Source organism: Protobothrops mucrosquamatus, unplaced genomic scaffold (genome assembly GCF_001527695.2).
Source record: "Protobothrops mucrosquamatus isolate PMUCROS unplaced genomic scaffold, P.Mucros_1.0 scaffold304, whole genome shotgun sequence".
Taxonomy (NCBI): Eukaryota; Metazoa; Chordata; class Lepidosauria; order Squamata; family Viperidae; genus Protobothrops; species Protobothrops mucrosquamatus.
The window spans coordinates 647880-665772 of NW_015386646.1; the positions used below are offsets into that span (position 1 = coordinate 647880).

Below are 17893 nucleotides of genomic sequence, written 5' to 3' on the forward strand. Positions count from 1 at the left end.
CCTGAAGAGGGAGGCCGGGCGGTTATCTGATGACGCAATGAGGGTGGAATAGTAATTAGACCTCGCCACCCTCATCGCCACAAGGTAGGATCTAATATGAACCCTTACCTGTGCTCGGTCGGATTCGGTTCGGCTAGCCCTCCAACTGCTCTCTAGGCGTCTTTTCCGGCGTTTCATTTCTCTTAGCTCCTCCGTAAACGAAGGAGCCAGTTGAGATCTACGCCGGGTCAGAGGCCGCAAAGGCACGACTCGGTCCAGTGCCGCGGCAGCGGCTGCTTCCCAAGCCGCCGCCTGATTTTCCGCCGAGTCGTGTTTAGCAAAAGCAGCTAAATAAAAGTAAACTAGATGGGCACAGTGCAGCCGGGCACTGTAGCATAAACAACAAAATTCTTAAGGTGATGGGATCATCAATGAAAGATCCAGTTCAAGGCATGGGTCTGATTCTCTATCCAGCTGAACAAGAACAACAACCAGAACAAATCTATTATAAACAACACAAAAGCTATTTTCCATCAAATCCACCCTATCACAAAAGGTTATGGAATAGTAACCCCATATATCTGGATGACACCAGACTGCCAATGTCCAACATTGGCAATGAGACAATTAAGAGTGTCAGATTTTACTTTACTGCTTTAGAAAAATAGAAAGTTCTCGAGTTCATAAATCTTTTTCTGTGAAACATTTTGTGTATCAGTTTCAGACTGGGAGCAGGGAGAGAGAAAGAGAATAAAAACAGGGCAAGCAAGAAGTAGTTTGGCTGTACAGACTTTTAGCAATAGGAGGGGAAAAAACATGATAGCCAGTTCTGTACGTGGGTCTCACTCTTAGTTAGAATTAAAAATATTGTAATTATAATTCTGTATAATTCTATTATATAGAAGATAAATCAGACCAAGGGCAGAGATACAATCTGAAACCAGAGAAATCCATTTAAGGCATGAATAAAGAAACATAAACACTGATGAGATAGGTGGCACATAAATCAAATAAATATATGAATAAAATATTACTCCTGCAACAACTGAATGACTGGCATATTCTGTAGCCATGAAATCATGGGAGGCCCTAGAAAATTGCTGACCATCCCTCTTCTCAGTTTCCTTTTCTTTGGTCATGCCTGTCGTTGCAAGGCTGGGCAAATGGTGATAAATGCTTTCTCCGTATCCTGGCTCAGGCCTTATGCATATAGAAGAGGAGCTGGCAGGGTAAAAATGATTGGGGTGAAAAAGGAAAGAGCCATCCATGTGCTTGAGCAGACAGCTGTTTCCTCCTGCCTCTACCTCGTCACAGGAAAGTCAAGGCAAAGCAGCCAAACCCTCTTCTGCCTCGGTAAACCAGGCCATCTGTTAACTGTTCAGGAAAAGTATGTTGGATTTGTAACTTGTCACTGCACAGGAAACAGTGAAACTGTCCATCTCTTCTATTGTCTGCCTAAAGTTGTTCACTTCTGTGCCATGAGATCATCAATAATTCGATACATCTTGAATTCTATGCTTCATCTAGGGCAGAGAACAAAACTATGAGAAAATTTTAAAAATTGCCGCTTTTTCATGATACTCCAAATTTGGTGTCTACAGTGATACTGATAAGGAGTCATAAGCCTCTGTTCCCCATCTATAAGACAATTGGGTATCTAATAATAATAATAATAAAGTTGGAAGGGATCTTTGAGGTCATCAAATCCAACCCCCTGCTCAGGCAGGTAACCCTATACCAGGGGTAGGCAACCTCGGCTCTTTTATGACTCATGGACTTCAACTCCCAGAGGAGTTGAAGTCCATGAGTCATAAAAGAGCCGAGGTTGCCTACCACTGCCCTATACCATTTCGGACAAATGGCTGTCTAGTCTCTTCTTAAAAACTTCCAGTGTTGGAGCATTCACCGCTTCTGGAGGCAGGTTGTTCCATTGGTTAATTGTTCTAACTGTCAGGAAGTTTCTCCTTAGTTCTAGGTTGCTTCTCTCCTTGATTAGTTTCCATCCGTTGCTTCTTGTCCTGCCTTCAGGTGCTTTGGAAAATAGCTTGACTCCCTCTTCTTTGTGGCAGCTCCTGAGATATTGGAACACTGCTATCATGTCCCCCCTCGTACTTCTCTTCATTAAACTAGACATACCAATTCCACCAACTGTTCCTTATATGCTTTAGCCTCCAGTCCCCTAATCATCTTTGTTGCTCTTCTCTGTACTCTTTCTAGAGTCTCAACATCTTTTTTACATCGTGGTGACCAAAACTGGATGCAGTATTCCAAGTGTGGCCTTACATCTATTAAGTATAGGATTATAACAACCCCTAGTTACAAATTCCAGATTCATAAAGGCAAAATGGTGGTTCTTCAGCTCTTAGTTAACACGATAAACCCCAGAGGTGAAAGAATTAACACAGAAAGAGGAGGAGTATGTACACATTTGTTAATCGGAGTTCTTGATTAAGTGTGTCATATGAACACATCCTGGCTCACTCTTTTTAAAAAACAAACGAAAAAGCCTGAAATTAGTTCAATGACATATACAATGCTATCAAATACAAACATGATGTGAATGCTTACACAACTGCATTCCCTCATAAATAGCTATGGAAAATGGGAATCAAATCATTTCTGGATTGTTGTGTCTGGGAAGAAATTGAATATTTAAAGAGATAATTTCAGGGAACTAGAAGCTGAGTTAATGGAAGAATGGTTGGAAAAGCAATACATATTAGTTTGATAAGAAAAAAAACTGAGAGATATAATGTATTTTTCAAATATTTGAAAGGATACTTCATGAAATGCAATATCTCTCTTTCCTCACTTCTTAGGACAGAGGTGGGGAACTATGGCCCCTTTATGACTTGGGAACTTCAACTCCCAAAATTGAAAAGAATCCCCATTCCTGCCTTAGGATATAGAATAACTGATTTTGTAACAGGAAGTTAAATTTCAATTGTTGGGGGGAACCTTTTTTAATAATAAATGTAGTTCAACAGTGAAACCAATTAATCAAATAAGTGGTAGACTTCTATACAGCAGACCTAAAAAACATCATGGCATAAAATGCTACTTCATTAGCCCCCTTATTTCCTGCTCAAAGCAGCTACAGAAAAAAAACCAAACCAAACAAGTTTCATTCAGCAAAGTTGCTCTGCCTATATGGCACACGAGAGGGGTGAAGGAAAGAGAGAAAATATTCAGAAGCTTTCAAAAGTGTTTAATCTTTTAGGAAACAAGAAGGGGAAAAAAGCCATTGTAATCATTTATGGATTCACTTATGTGAATTATGCATGGGGCCAAGTTGTTTGCGGGACCCCTCTCCCCAATTACATCTGCCTGTCCCATCAGATTCAGCAGAAGAGGTATGCTATGGGTCCCATCTGCTGGGAGCTACAGAGTGGGACCCAGGATATGGGCCTTTTATGAAACATCCTGTCCCCAAAATGAGGCTGGCTCCCTGTTGATTTTCCGAAAGGAAGGCCCTCAAAATCTGGTTATGCCAGCAGCCCTGGGGCCCCAGGGCCCCAGCTACGTACTGAGGCTCCGTTGTTGTTGACATCTGCTGTCCTCCTCTTAGTGTATAATCACAATTTTGGATAATAATTGTTTGTTATATAATACTGTTTTATGGCTTTTATTCAACTCTGCTCAGAGTCACTTTTTCATGAGATATTAACTTGATGAATGAATGAATAAATAAATAAATAAAATAAGCTATGCTGGTAATATGCCCAGTTTGGCCCAAATTCAAATAAAGCTTTTTATTTTTCTTTTTTTCAAACACTAAACATGCCTTTGGAGGGAAATGCAGAAAACAGCTGTTTCACATGAGTTTCAGCATTGTACATTACACCTGAAAGGCTAGAGGTCACTTGGCATTTATATATTTTCATTTCCCCAGCATTATATACAGAAAACCCACATTTGTTTTCTTGGTTTAAGAGTGCCTTTCCCTTTCTTGCTTGGCTTTACCTAGGCCAACGTAATCCAATCTACTGATAAGTAAACCTCCTCCCTTTCCCCGGGCCCATTCTTGGCTCAACAGTAAGCAGTAAGTGCAAGAGAGATCTTGGAGTCTTACTGGACAATCACTTAAATATGAGCCAGTAGTGTGCTGCAACTGCCAAAAAAGCCAATGCAGTCCTAGGCTGCATTAACAAAGGGATAATATCAATGTGAAGTGCTAATATCACTTTATAATACTCGGTCAGACCACACTTGGAAAATTGCATCCAGTTTTGGTCGCAATGACATAAAAAAAAGATATTGAGACTCTGGAAAGAGTGCAGAGAAAAGCAACAAAGATGATTAAGGGACTAGAGACTAAAACATATGAAGAATGGTTACAGGAACTAGGTATGTCTAGTCTAATGAAAAGGACCAGGGGGACATGATACTACTGCTCCAATATTTGAAGGGCTTCTACAAAGACAAGGGGGTCAAACTATTTTACAAAGCACCAAAAGGTAAGACAAGAAACAATGGTTGGAAACTAACCAAGGAGAGAAGCAACCTAGAACTAAGGAGAACTTTCCTAATGGTGAGAGCAATTAACCAATGCTTGCCTTCAGACGATGTGGGTGCTCCATCAACTGAAGGCTTTGAAAAAGAGACTGGATAACCATTTGTCTGAAATGATATAGGGCCTCCTGCTTGAGCAGGGTTTGGACTAGTAGATCTCCAAGGTCCCTTCCAACTCTGTTATATTGTTATAATGATATTTATACCAATCTTCAAAAAACAGTATATTGTTTTTCAGTCTGTGCTAAACTTCGGAGTCTCTTTCACTTCCACGTACATAACTGCTGTTTGATAGTATCCAGATGTCTCTCCCCATGCAATCCATCATGAGCTTCTAAGACTGGGATGCTGTCTATTATTCCAAATTTAGTTGGCAGAAGTATTAATCAGGGTATCTAGTATGAAACCTGCCTGTGGGCCAGAACAATTTCTTAGCATATTGCAGTGCCAGTGTCCCAGATATCAATGCCCTGTAACCACAGATGTCTGGTAGAAGCGATAATAACAAACTGACATTGGATGTGTCATGATGTAAGTACATAATCTGCATCATGTCATCCTGATGCACACAACATCACCTTTGCTTCTCGGCTGACACTCAAGACTATAACCAGTGTATTAAAATCCTATAGCCCTTTTTCTCGTCTTACAGTAACAAGTTCTATAGCTTATGATGACTGATTTCATAATACAAGTAGGCTTATCCCACATTAACACAAACATATAACATTTAGACTGGACAAAACAAAAATCCAATTTCAATATTTCATCACTTTAAATGATGCACTCTGCTATAAGTTTAACATTTCAACAAATTTAAGTAAACCAATTGCCAAAACCTAATCAACACTTTGCGAGAATGTGAATCCAAGGCTTTCAAGTTTCTTTATAGGAGGGCTGTAGTACCTGGAAGTCACGTCAAGCTTCCAAAAGCCACAAGAGTGGCTCTGAGCTCTTCCAAAAGTTGCATCTGAATTACAATTTTAATTTAATGTCAAATTCATAGGAAGTAATTATGTTAATTGCATTTAATTAATGAAGTAAAATTTAATTTAAATTAAATAGATTTCACGTTTTAAAAATGCATCCTTGATTTACATAGAGAAAAGCAGTATTACAAAAGCCTATTTTGAAAGACTCCACCTGTAAGATCTCTTCAAGTGTATGGTGGCAGACACTTTTAAAAGCATAAAACAACTTGCAATGTAGGTGTCAAAAAGAACACTTTTCCTTACACAAGCATGCTCAAATGATAAGCCCATATGCTATAGCTCGCTTCCAGGTACCATCTTGATCAGAGATAAGAAAGACAATATCTAGCAGATGGAAAAATCCTGTCTAGGAACATTTGCCAAGAGCTAACTTTATTATTATGTAAAACCTGTTATAATGTCCCGGTTCTTCCAGCTTTGTGTATTTATCTTAGAAATATTTTAAGAAATCTTGTTGGTCACTTCCTTGTTTGCAGATTTTAATCTATTCCGTTTCTAAGTGTTATTACTGTTTAGTTTATTTTACTGCTTAGATTGTTAGTGTTTTACTGAGATTCTCAGATGTAGTGTAGTATAAAAAATCTTCTACATACACAAACAAACCAAGTGTCTCGCTAGCAGTGTCTCTCTGTTGGATATATATTCCACACACTGTGATGGAGATAAAATCCTTATATATGGTGCTTAAATAGTAATGTTTGTTTTATGTGCCATACTACAATTCATGTTTGCTTTAAGTTAAATGGAGACCTGTTGCAGTCTCTACTATGGAACAGAGTACAGTTTTGTTACAAGTAACATTTACAGATATTTATTGAAATAATAAGCTGGTAATGTAGAAGGACTTACTATACAATATGCCACCAGGGCTCCTTGTGTAAAGCCTGCCAGTACATCTGTGGGGTGATGTTTGTGGTCCGACACACGAGAAAGTCCTGTGTAAAATGCCATCATGATCAGTGTGAACTGCAGCAAGGGGCGCAGCAGGCGGGCTCCTTTCCAAGTAAATCTGGCTTGCAGGTACAACTGTAATAACAAAGAAAGCAACAGAAAAGCACAATGATACTGTTCTCAAAACAAATGACACTGTCAACCTTCCCCAGTATGAAGCTACCAAAATCCAGGTTCAGTGCTACGCTAATGACGGTGGACAAATCAACTTCTGGGCAACCCTCTTCAACTTAAGCCAGTTCTCTCTGTACAGAAGCTAATACTAAATACTGGGGTACCGATTTCATCTTGCTACTGATTTCATTTACCCGACCTGCAGTATTGCATTTTGGGCATACTAGACTGCAACTCTCATTGAACCTAGCAAGTGTAACATTGGAGAAAGCCGATACAGATGAACAAAAATACAAGACTGATAATATTTTTTTTTTCATTTTCTGTGTGAGAGTATCTATGCCACTAAGTATCACATCACCTGGCAAACAACTCTTTAACTCAGGGAGTTCTCAGTTCTGGGTTATGTGAGCCATGGTTGCTGGGAACTGTAGTCAGCAATATCTGGAAGATGACAGGCTCTCCCAATCTTTATGAAGGTTAATTTCTCTTTAGGGGGGAATTGTTTTCCAGAGCCACATTTCATCCGCCTCCAATTTAGATTAAAAATCTGAAAGTTCAAACTGTGTATAGCAAATTATGTTGTCTTCCCTGGATCGATTCTAATAAACTTTACTGAGTAACCCTGAGTCTCATTCTAATAATTACAAGGATACTATCTCACTTTTTCCAGATTATAATATTTCCCTTTTGTCATTTTTCCTCTTGGATTAAATATCCCACACTTAAGAACTTCTTCATAAGAAAGGTGCCCTAATCCTTTTGGCTTCCCTTTTTCTGTGCTCTGTTAAAATCAACAAAGCTCTTTCAAAACTGGCTGCTGGGTATCTTAAAATACTTCCACTGTGTAGTTTCTAACATTGTGAAGTCATATGTTTGATTTTCACCCCTTTTCTAGTTTTGCCTGAAATTCAAGTTCTGTAGAGTTGCTTTGTGAATTTGACTTTGAGGCTTCTTAAACATAAAATTTAGAGTGAAAAATGACATTTTTGCTGCTGAGGTGGAGCAGAAACTTATAAATATGCACAGACATATACTCAGATGAAAACTGAGGGTGTGACCCGAGATGAAGTAGCTGAATGAGGTCAAATGGGCACTTGTCCCCTGCCTTGTCCCTCCCCACTTATCCTGATCCAGTTTCCTCTCAAAAGATGAGGGCACAGCCTATTTCCCAGGTTCCTGTGGGAACCAGGGAGGCAAAAAAAGGAAAGAGGCTGCAGGAAACACATAGACGTCTACTCACAAATCAAAGAAGCTGGTAGCTGACCCAACCCAAAAGTCAGGGTGTGGAGAATGTAGGCCTGACTGAATACCCCATCAACTACTGCCTTCCTGTGCATAGGAAGCAAGGAATGGGATGTGACAAGGTCACAGAAAATGTCCTGTGTAGGATCTGAGCTGTAATATTGATTGAAGGAATTGAACTGTTACGTTACACCTACAAGAGTGCATAAAAAGTCCTGCATATTTGCTGAAGCTTAAGATGAATAAGAAAATATCCAACAAGAGTTTCTGATTCCCTAAACATGACATGCAATCAGATTCTTTGCCAGGACATAATTACTGAACGGCATGGTTAAATTTTGAGGCTGCACTTGCTTTTTGTGACTAGGGATCCCTTCCCTGAATCCCAAGCACACGTGTTGAAACCCAGCCTCTCAAACCTTATTTAGAAGAATGCTCATTTGATACAATTTTCTGTATTCTGTGGGTAAAATCTAGCTCATATCCAGTCCTGATCAAAGTATCTATGGCTGAACACAGTGGGTATAATTCTTGGGTGTGTGTGGAATTTAAAGCCTTCCCATCTAAGTTTATCTCCTAGATCAGAGGTGCCCAAAAGGTTGGGGACCTCTGATCTAGGTGATAAACTTAGATGGGAAGACTTTAAATTCCACACACACCCAAAAATTATACCCACAGGGACTGGTTCCGTAGAGAGAGGTTTTTCTGCGGACCGGAGGGGGCGTGGTTTTGTATGCTGCCTGCATCCCGTGGATGGGGCTTTGCTTATTTGTGCGGACCAGTTGCTGGCATGCCGTGGGCCGGTATTGGTCCACAGACCGGGGGTTGTCCTAGATTAATGAAAGTGTTCCATATCTCTAGAGCGGAGTTGCCCACAATTGCCCCCAAATACCCTCCCCCTGAATTATTTCTATCAACACAATGGGTCCAATTGTGTGGCATCCTATGAATAACATGCATTCTCAAACTGAAAAGTTATTTTCAGCCCTACATTAGATCTTGTTCTTCTTTGATAATGTTAGTATGATTACGAGCACATTATCACTGTAAGAAAGTGAGTATGAAGAAAATGCTTGAAACTTTTTCTAGCAATAACCCAGATCAGGTGTACATGTCTGACTGATAAAGTCAGACAGGTTGACCAGGCTAAGAAGCCCAGTGTCTGAATCCCATTTTTACCTAATATGTTACAACTGTTTGGGGGGCATTGGAACAAAGAAGAGCAACCTACTATTGCTGGAAAATGGGAACAGTTCATTAAAAGCCCTTCCCTGAAACGTTACCGTCTAGTGGGACCTAGGAAGCGTGATTTTTTGTAACAGCTATACCCTAGGAAATTCCTTTCCTTGTGGAGCCCTCAGATCTTCACCCTTTTCTCCTTTGAGAAGGCTGTAAAAAACTGGATATGCCCCCTGGCACTAGGATAGGTAAGATAGAAAACTGAAGGTGGAGGCATCAGAGGAGAATGGCCGAAATGAGTTTTTTTTTAAAATGGTTTTTACTCATTCTTGGTTTTACCGTTATTTGAGCCACCCAGAATTGTGTTCTAAGGTGGGAGGCCCTACCTACATTTTAGATTAATAGAACAACAGTATTCCACCAATAAGGGCAATTTTGCTACTGAAGGGCTCTGAAATAGTAAACTAAAGCCAGTGAAATTTTTACCCTTGACATGTCTTTTAAAATTAAGCTTTAAGATGAATGTTAACATTTTAATAAGTATATGCATACCCTTTTCTGATGAAAAGATAATGTCTGGCTTGTAACCAATATTTTTGTTATATTATATAGTTATATTATATAGGAGTGGTTACCCATAGAATCAAATTCCCAATCATTTTTCAGATATGTCTCAAAATATGACATGGTAACAAATTTGCAAAAAGCCCTCCTAGGAAAACAGAAACAGAAGCTGGCTTTATCAAAGATGAATTCTGGCTACAATCTGTATCTAATTTTCTTGTGATCAAATGCTGTAAAAACAGCAGGTTTCTCCAAGGCTTTATACTAAACATGAAGGGTTAATTAATTGGGTTCCTGCTAACCAAATCGTCCCCCATCTCATTCATGATCCATTTTGACATTGCCATCCTATCCTTATTTCTTAAAAGCTCTCATTATAAAGTGAAACCAAGCTAAAGAAAACAAATCTTTATTTTTTTAAAAAAAAATACTAAAGTTGTTTTTATAGCGAATTATATATGGTTTTTTAGTAAAGTCTCCAACTCAGTCATAGGAGGTTTATAGAGGCGCCAAGGTGGTGTTTGGATAGTAACAAAACATTGAACAACTACAGCGACAGACCAATGGACAGCCATGGGAAAAACAGCCTCCAATAGCGTGGACTAGAAAAGTGTGACAAAACCAAAGAGGGAGGGAAGAAAGCATTGACCCGGTGACCATCGGGTGCAAGAGTTGCTGAAAAACCATATAAGTATTAAATTCTGGCAACAGCTGCAACACCACATAACCAACAGCTCTGGGGGAATATGCAGTACCGCCATTGCCAGGGGACTTCCAGTGATGTCAGCGGGAATAGACTGTGGTCAGCCAAAGATCCTAAGCAAATAAAAATGAGGTATCCGTGTTTCTTCAGCAAGTTACAGAACAGCAGGAGAAAGCTATTAATAGTTCCTTATATTTGTACTTTTCGGAATATAATTGTATATAAAAAATGCTGCTCATTCCAGGCTGTAACCCAAACTCTGTTTCTAAATTCACTACCTAAATGTCATTTTTTGCTATTTACAGTAGTATTAGTGAAGACATATGTTCTGAAGCTTGTGCACGTCAGATTAACTTTTTGCTTATTTGTCTTGGCTGAGCAAAAGCATTTTTAGATACTCCATATCACTAAACGGAGATGACTTTGTGCTATTGGAATCGCTAAGAAGGATGGAGGGATGGAGGAACTCAACCCAAACTGCACATCCTCCTCTGATTTGATAACTGAATATATATATCTCTTATAACAACATTTCAATTAGTCAAATAGTACTTTATATGTCTTTTTATTTATCTCCAAAAACATTACATTGTATTCTAAACCATCACATCACACACACACACACACACACACACACACACACACACACACACACAAAATTAGTGATGAGGCTGATGGGGTGGCTTAACCTACAAGGTAATGTTGTTTTTGTAAATAACAAGTACTACTTGATTAATTGAAATGTGGTTATAAAATTGATTCATAGCTTTTTATGAATCATAGCAAAGATTAACATCTTACAAATGAGTGAGTACCGGAATTTGGCCAGGCTCAGATCAGTCAGAAAAATGCAAGAGGGGAAGACTAAAATATTTCCTTTTTTGAATTTGTGCTTTGAAATCAGTCACCAAGGTTTATCTAATTAATAATACATTGGCCATTATCCTACTGAAATATAATTTTAGGTCTGTTCTGGTAGCTAAGAATAAATATCAAACAATCCTAGAAATTCAACTATTAAATATTAAAGGTATATGAGAGTTGATTTCCTAATTCATCATGGCACAATTAAATATATGTCAGCAGGGCTACATAAGAAAGCAAACTATTTTCAAACTGTTGGAGCATGCATGGTCTCTGTGGGCAACATTATATACTTGAGTTATACTAAATAGCAAAACTCTGGCAAACATTAAGACAATAATTGATGTTAAGGAAGACAAAGTGAATATGTAGTGTTTGAAGACTGGCATAGTTGTATCAGAACAAGCAGGACATTAAGGGTAAAGTAAACTTTGGTCCAACAAATTCTAACATAGGGGTAGGCAACCTACTGATAATTTGTCATATTTCTAATTGTTGAGCATGCTAAATACCACAATGGTAGGATCTCATTATATCTATGGACATAACCTAAAATGTTGAGGGGATTTTCTTTTTTCTCTTTATTTTATTTTATCAACTTTGTTATATCCAACTGGGGATTATATTAATTTCTTCTTTTTGCTCCACTAAAAAAGGGCATTTAACTGTGGGGCAATTATCAGCAAGGGGAACTTGGTGCTGAAAAAGAGGGGAGGGGATCAAGGGTTATGTGGTCCTGGGACTTCTGGTTACCCAACCCTGTTCTAACTTTTTTCCTCCTTTCTGAGGTAAATCTACAGAAGTTGAGATTTTGAACTCACTGCAGAACTACTGATTTATATAAAGGCACAATGTAACATTCTTTCATATGTATAAATAATAGTCACATAATAAAGTTATCATATTTATTCAATGATGCCTCTGAAAATGAAATTTATATATTATTCTCTGTAAGAAAAGTATAAGGCTTACAACCTGGAGCTAATTCCCAACAGAGCTAAAGGGCATCAGGTTAACAAAGCTGGCTTATATTGAACCCATCATGGGGAACCACTACACCTGATTCTTCAATCATTGTTCTGCTCTTGAGTTTAGAAATATAGTTTCCATTTCAAAGCACCAGACATAGAAGTCTATTAGCCAAATATTTCTGATGCACCTATTTACAAGTTTAATATAGACATTCTGGCATGAAATTTCTGCAAAAATAGCTAACTTTATCAGATAATGTCACCTTTTAGTTTTGGACTATTGTTTTTCTACCATGATAATGCAAAATCCATGCACCCAAAATGAATTTTAAAGGTCCAAGTGCAAAAAGTACATGATGCCAGTGTCTCCTTAGCAACAACACTGTATCTTTAAAAAAAAATCCCCACTGATCAAAGAAAGGAATGAATTATCTGCTAGTCTGCATTATTTCTCAACTCTTTTTATATGGATGTCATGAGATGTGCAGCCCAAAGGAGAACAAATTAATCAGGGCTTGGTTCTATATTCACAGACAATAAAGGCTAATTTATTTCCACATAACAATAGACCAACATGTTAAAAGTATGTGCCTGAGATGCTGTCTTATAACAACAACAAACCGTATTCAGATATACAGGCATTTGCTTATATCTATTTTAAAAAAGCATCGCTATTTGGAAAATCTTTTTAAAAATCAGTGTTTTTGAGACCACTTCATATATTCTATATTATTAAGTATGGATTAGAGACCACTGTCATATTTTCTCTAAACCTTTACATATACATATGTAATATGCCAGCTATTATACAAACTCTGGTATATTACATGTATCACATAACATTTCATCTGCTCTAAACATGGATTGAATAGCAGAGGCAAAATCTGAATCCTCAAACTAAATGCAAACATTTTTTTGAATTTTAAAAATTTAACAGGAACCAAATATGAGTTTATAACTGTAGAAGCTTTAAAAATTCTAATGCATCAAATGTTCTAGGGAACACAGTTTTAAACTTGGTGGAATTGTAAAAAAACAGCCACAACCAGCAACCTTAGCAAATTTCTTGACCCATTCCCTGGAGGTCTAGAATGTAGACAAAATAATTATTTAAAGAAAATGCCCTCAATAGTGGCTCACTTTGAGAACGAAGGAAAATTAGCATCTTTTGGGAAGGTTTGCCTTTAGTCAGCACTTCAAGTTTTATTTTTTTCAAAATTCTAACAAATGAAAGTAGCAGAACAGGTTGTATTTAATTATACAGTATGATCAGCTGGGCCAGAAAGTTCTCAGCAGATTCAAAACCAGCAAGGGCCTTGATTATATGTACTATAATAGGGAGGAGGGAGGAAAGCGTTTAGCAACACTTTTGTATGAGACAAAACATGCAAAGACAGACCCCAGTACAGCAGCAATAGAATACTTGTTTGAGCATGCCATTATTTTTTTTTAAAAAAATCCAAACCGAGAGCAACCAATTTAAACCAAAGGTGAATCTTAAAACTTCCTTGCATCTATTTTCTTACCGACCTATTTCCACTGGCAGCAATTCCAGGATTTGCTCTGGAGATTTCCAGGGCTGAATTAAATTAAGGGGTACATTTCACAAACAGCTACGCTTCCATGAAATGTGCTGCTGTCTTGGCTGATCAGTACAGTGTGAAAGTATTTATAGATCTTCAACCTTGTCAGGTACACTCAGCCTGATACCAGTTCAAATCAAAGCTTCATCCTCCTAGGACCCTTTAGATACTAGCAATGGCAATCTCACGTTCATAAATCCAATGCGATTCTTCAAATAGCTATTTGCTCTTATTAAACTTTTATCAGACTTTTTCCCCCAGTGAGATTGTTACATAGCCACTGTACAGTTACTTGGTTCCTACAATGTGCTAATCCATAATATAGATGAGGCCTCACAACATATGTCTTGTAGGCTGCACACAGCTTGCCAAGCAACCTTGTGCGACCCACCAATTTTTTTGAAGTAATAAATTTAGAGCCACCACTGCTAACTTCAATGTTCCTGCTCCTCCATTAGCGACAGAACAGCTGATTGACATTTCCAGTGTTTCTTTCTGACTCTTGAGGGTTTTTAGTTTATCAATGTGGCTCTTTCACCTTGATGAATTGTGCAGACCAGGTATAGACCGATTTTCACTTTGTACAATGTCTAGACTTAGGCACTGTGGTTTGCAAACATGGTTTATGACTTAGCATTGTGTTTGCACCCAGATATTTTGGGTTTTTTTAAAGCAAGGCATTGTTTTAAAAAATCGTAATTTAATTTGATGTGCAAAGCCAAGTTTTAAAAACTCTTCTTCCCACTCCAGTTCTCGGAAGGACCATTAGATTCTTCTGATTAAACAAGTGGGAAAAAAATGAACAAACAAAACAATTCTGAGTATACTCTTAAGGATGAGATAGAGCGTTGCACTAAAAAGGGACTGAAGACTGCAAACAATAAATTTTATATTTTCATAAAATCTGCATACCCCAGCACATCTATATCTAGAGATTATTATGATTTGAATAGAAAAACACCATGCCCTCCTGACTAGAAGATTGCGACCTGCGTGCCTCTGCTATGTCACATTAAGATGGCCTTTTCTACATACCCTACTGTTGGATTATCTAACCCTTTAAACAAAAAGTATTCAATACAATGTGGCTTTGCAGAAGCTGTCAGGACTATTCTCCATTACTCTAGTTAAGGAAATTAGAAATGAGGGTCAATATACTCTTTATTTCTTGAAGAAATAATGTTTTTAAATAAAGATTTGTCTTCCAACCATTCTTTACATGCAAGGCTGTCCCAGCAATGATAGTGGTGATGAGTTACATAAATCCTTTATCCAAATGTCCAAGAGATGAGCCTCATTGCTAATAACTAAAAGCCAAATACAAACACTCCATCTATGCATTGCTGGGAATAAAATCAAGTTTTCACTGCTTTTGCCTTGCATGCTCGTCCCTCCAATTCATTGGCCATGTTATTTTAACATTGCAGAGAGGAAATGGGATAAATGTTTACGGAGTAATTTTGAAATCCTTACAGGGGGAAAAAAGTGAGAGGAAAACGTGAGCAAATAAATTCACATAGTCACAGACTATCAAACAGCCTGGATGTATGGTAATTAAATTTCAAAGATTACTACCAACTTAAAGAGGAAAGGCGAAAGGAGGAGGAAGAACTGCAGGGAGTTGTCTTAATTTATCTTTTCAGGCAGCAACAAGAAGGAAATGTAATAAGAAAGGCCTATACATAGAAATATTTAATGTTTTCATACGTTCAAGTCTGCATCTCTCCTTGGTACCCCCATTCCTATTTCATATCTAAGAATATGACAGATATGGGGCCTACAGATCTTTGGAAAGTCTCAAAAGGGGGGAAAAAGGGCCTTTCCCATGTTATATTTTAATCACAAATCACTCATTAAATCTCTCCCTCTTCCTTCCCAAGACCTTAGGGCTGCTCCACCCATAATTGACCTATGCAAGGTTTCTTTCAGGAGTTTTACCCAGCTAACTTCCAGCCAGGAAGCACTTTCGCATAACAAGCAGAGGAAAGGAAGGGCAGAGCCATTTTTCATTGACAAAGAAAAACAAGGCCAGACCCAGAAATTTTGAGTGAAACTATGTAGGCAAGTCAATCCACCTGCCCTGCTTCCTGGAGTGCTTCTGGGTAAAGGAAGGTTTTTATTTTTTTTCCCCCCTTTTCGCCTAATGAAAGAGATAATTATAATTTTCACTCAATGTATGCAAATGCCAGATAAGCAGCCTAACATTATCTCATTATGTTTTCTGATGAAATGAAGTATGTGCAAGGGCGTACATTTTGCGCCCTTTTTTTTTTTTCCTTTGCTCTCGCTGTGTTCTGTGCTCTTGATGCTGTTGTAACCATAGCCAGGCAGATAAGGATTTCCAAGCATTCCAAGTCTTCTTTAAATCTGAGGAATGCATGACATTCAAAGCAATGGACCCATTTCAAGGATTGTACTTCTGTACCCATTTCACACTCTGGCCCATTTTGGACACAAAATGTGGGTGCAGCCACTCTTGGAAGCAAAGAATTTTTAGTGATCTTTCAGAGGATTCAAGTTTTGTCTGATGCAGACAAGAGGCTGAATTGCTCCTCTAGGCTACAACTATATTTTTAAAATTAAAATAAAGAGCTGTTATTTTCATTCCCCAAAGTGTCCCTACTTTTCCTGTAAGCTTGAAATTATCCCTACTTCTTTAACAATTGTTCTGAGCTAATAAATGACAGTTGATAATCAAGACTGACCAACCACAGTTCATGGGTAGTATTAGTTAACCTGAATTTGTTTTAATGCTGGCTAGATAGCCAACAAGGCTGTTTCACTAGGAGCAGAATCTAGTTAATGTATTACATTCTTGCATCCAGTTAATATATTAAAATTATTAAAAAGTAGAGTCTCTCTTTCAGAATTAAAAGAGAACTCTAATTGAAAACAAATTCATTCATTCATTTATTCTATCCAAATATTCTCCTCTACAGTGTAGGGAAAAAAAACATACAGCCTTTCTTGTGTTCCTAACGTTACTAAACAATTGTTTATATCTAAGGCAAGTTTTTATAGTGTTCCATACTGAAATTTTGGGTGTGCATGAGACTTAACCAAGTTCTAGATATCAAAGCAGAACATGGCAATTTTGAGTGGATTTTTATTTAATTGCCTCATGGGAAGTAGATTCTGGGCCTAACTACAGTTCTAATGCCAATCTGTTTCTTTGTGGTTAGTGGTCCTGCAGCAGCTATAGGAAAGGAGAACATGTTGTTATTATATAGAACACCATGGTGGGAGAAAGAGGGGGTAAAGTTTCAATAATATATTTGCCATTAATCAGAGTTATTGTTTTAATCAGGTCACTACTGATCATTTAATCAAGGTGTTACGGTACAGAGCAGATGTGTCCAACCCTGACAACTTTAAGACTTGTGGACTTCAACTCCTAGAATTCCCCAGACAACCAAGACTTGAAGTCCATAAAACTTAAAGTTGCCAAGGCTGGACACCCTAAGGAAGATGACCACTGCTAAAGCAACAAAGGGTAAAACATTTTTAAATCCAGAATGAGATAACATTCGAAAGTATCTCAGGCAGATGCCTTCCGAATTCACTGGACTATAAGGAAGAGGAAGTGCAGCACAATCTCACAAAGTCCTGTTACTATAGCTAATCTCAATCTCTGCCATCTTTCCAGTGGAGTTGATTTTCTGGTCTGATCTACCTAGTGAGGCTGACACATGGGGGAGGGAGTACATAACTTTGCCACATGGGTTTGTTTTATTATTCTTCCTGAACAGAGATGTGGTGTTCTTTTTTAAGTGCATCAACCAGCTAATCTGGGCTATCAATTGATATATTCTGTGTAGGGTTATTGAATTCTTCTTCAGTAACTCTTGTTCCATTCTGTCCAATACATTCTTAATATAGCTTTTGCTATTTTTTAATTTCAAAACATAGTGATTTATCTACCTCACGTCTACCCCTTTTGATAGCAAGCACTTGTACCACATTCATGAACAAACAACATTATTTTTGGACCATCAAACTAGAGGTAGTCTATCACTGAAATTCAGAGATCTTCCAGTATTTCAGTCCTTCCTAACACTATCATACAACTTGAATTTTGGATCTGCTAGATAAAACCTCTATGACCCTTATTTGAATCTAACATTGGCTGGATACAAAACAACTATCAGAAACTCTTAAACGTAAAAAGAGAAACCAGTATTGCAGGATTCGTGCCACATTGTTTTACATGGAAATGATGGCTGGAAGCCAAAATAA

The 17893-nt window shown here is 38.0% G+C and overlaps 1 protein-coding gene across 1 annotated transcript in view; it reads right to left on the reverse strand.

Annotated features, from left to right (window-relative positions):
• Nucleotides 1-17893, reverse strand: part of PLPP3 (phospholipid phosphatase 3) — a 40738-nt gene that overhangs the window by 5895 nt on the left and 16950 nt on the right. The window contains exon 5 of the mRNA XM_015815035.1: nucleotides 6333-6509. Within this exon, the coding sequence (XP_015670521.1) occupies nucleotides 6333-6509 (177 nt within the window). The remainder of the gene's footprint in view (nucleotides 1-6332; nucleotides 6510-17893) is intronic.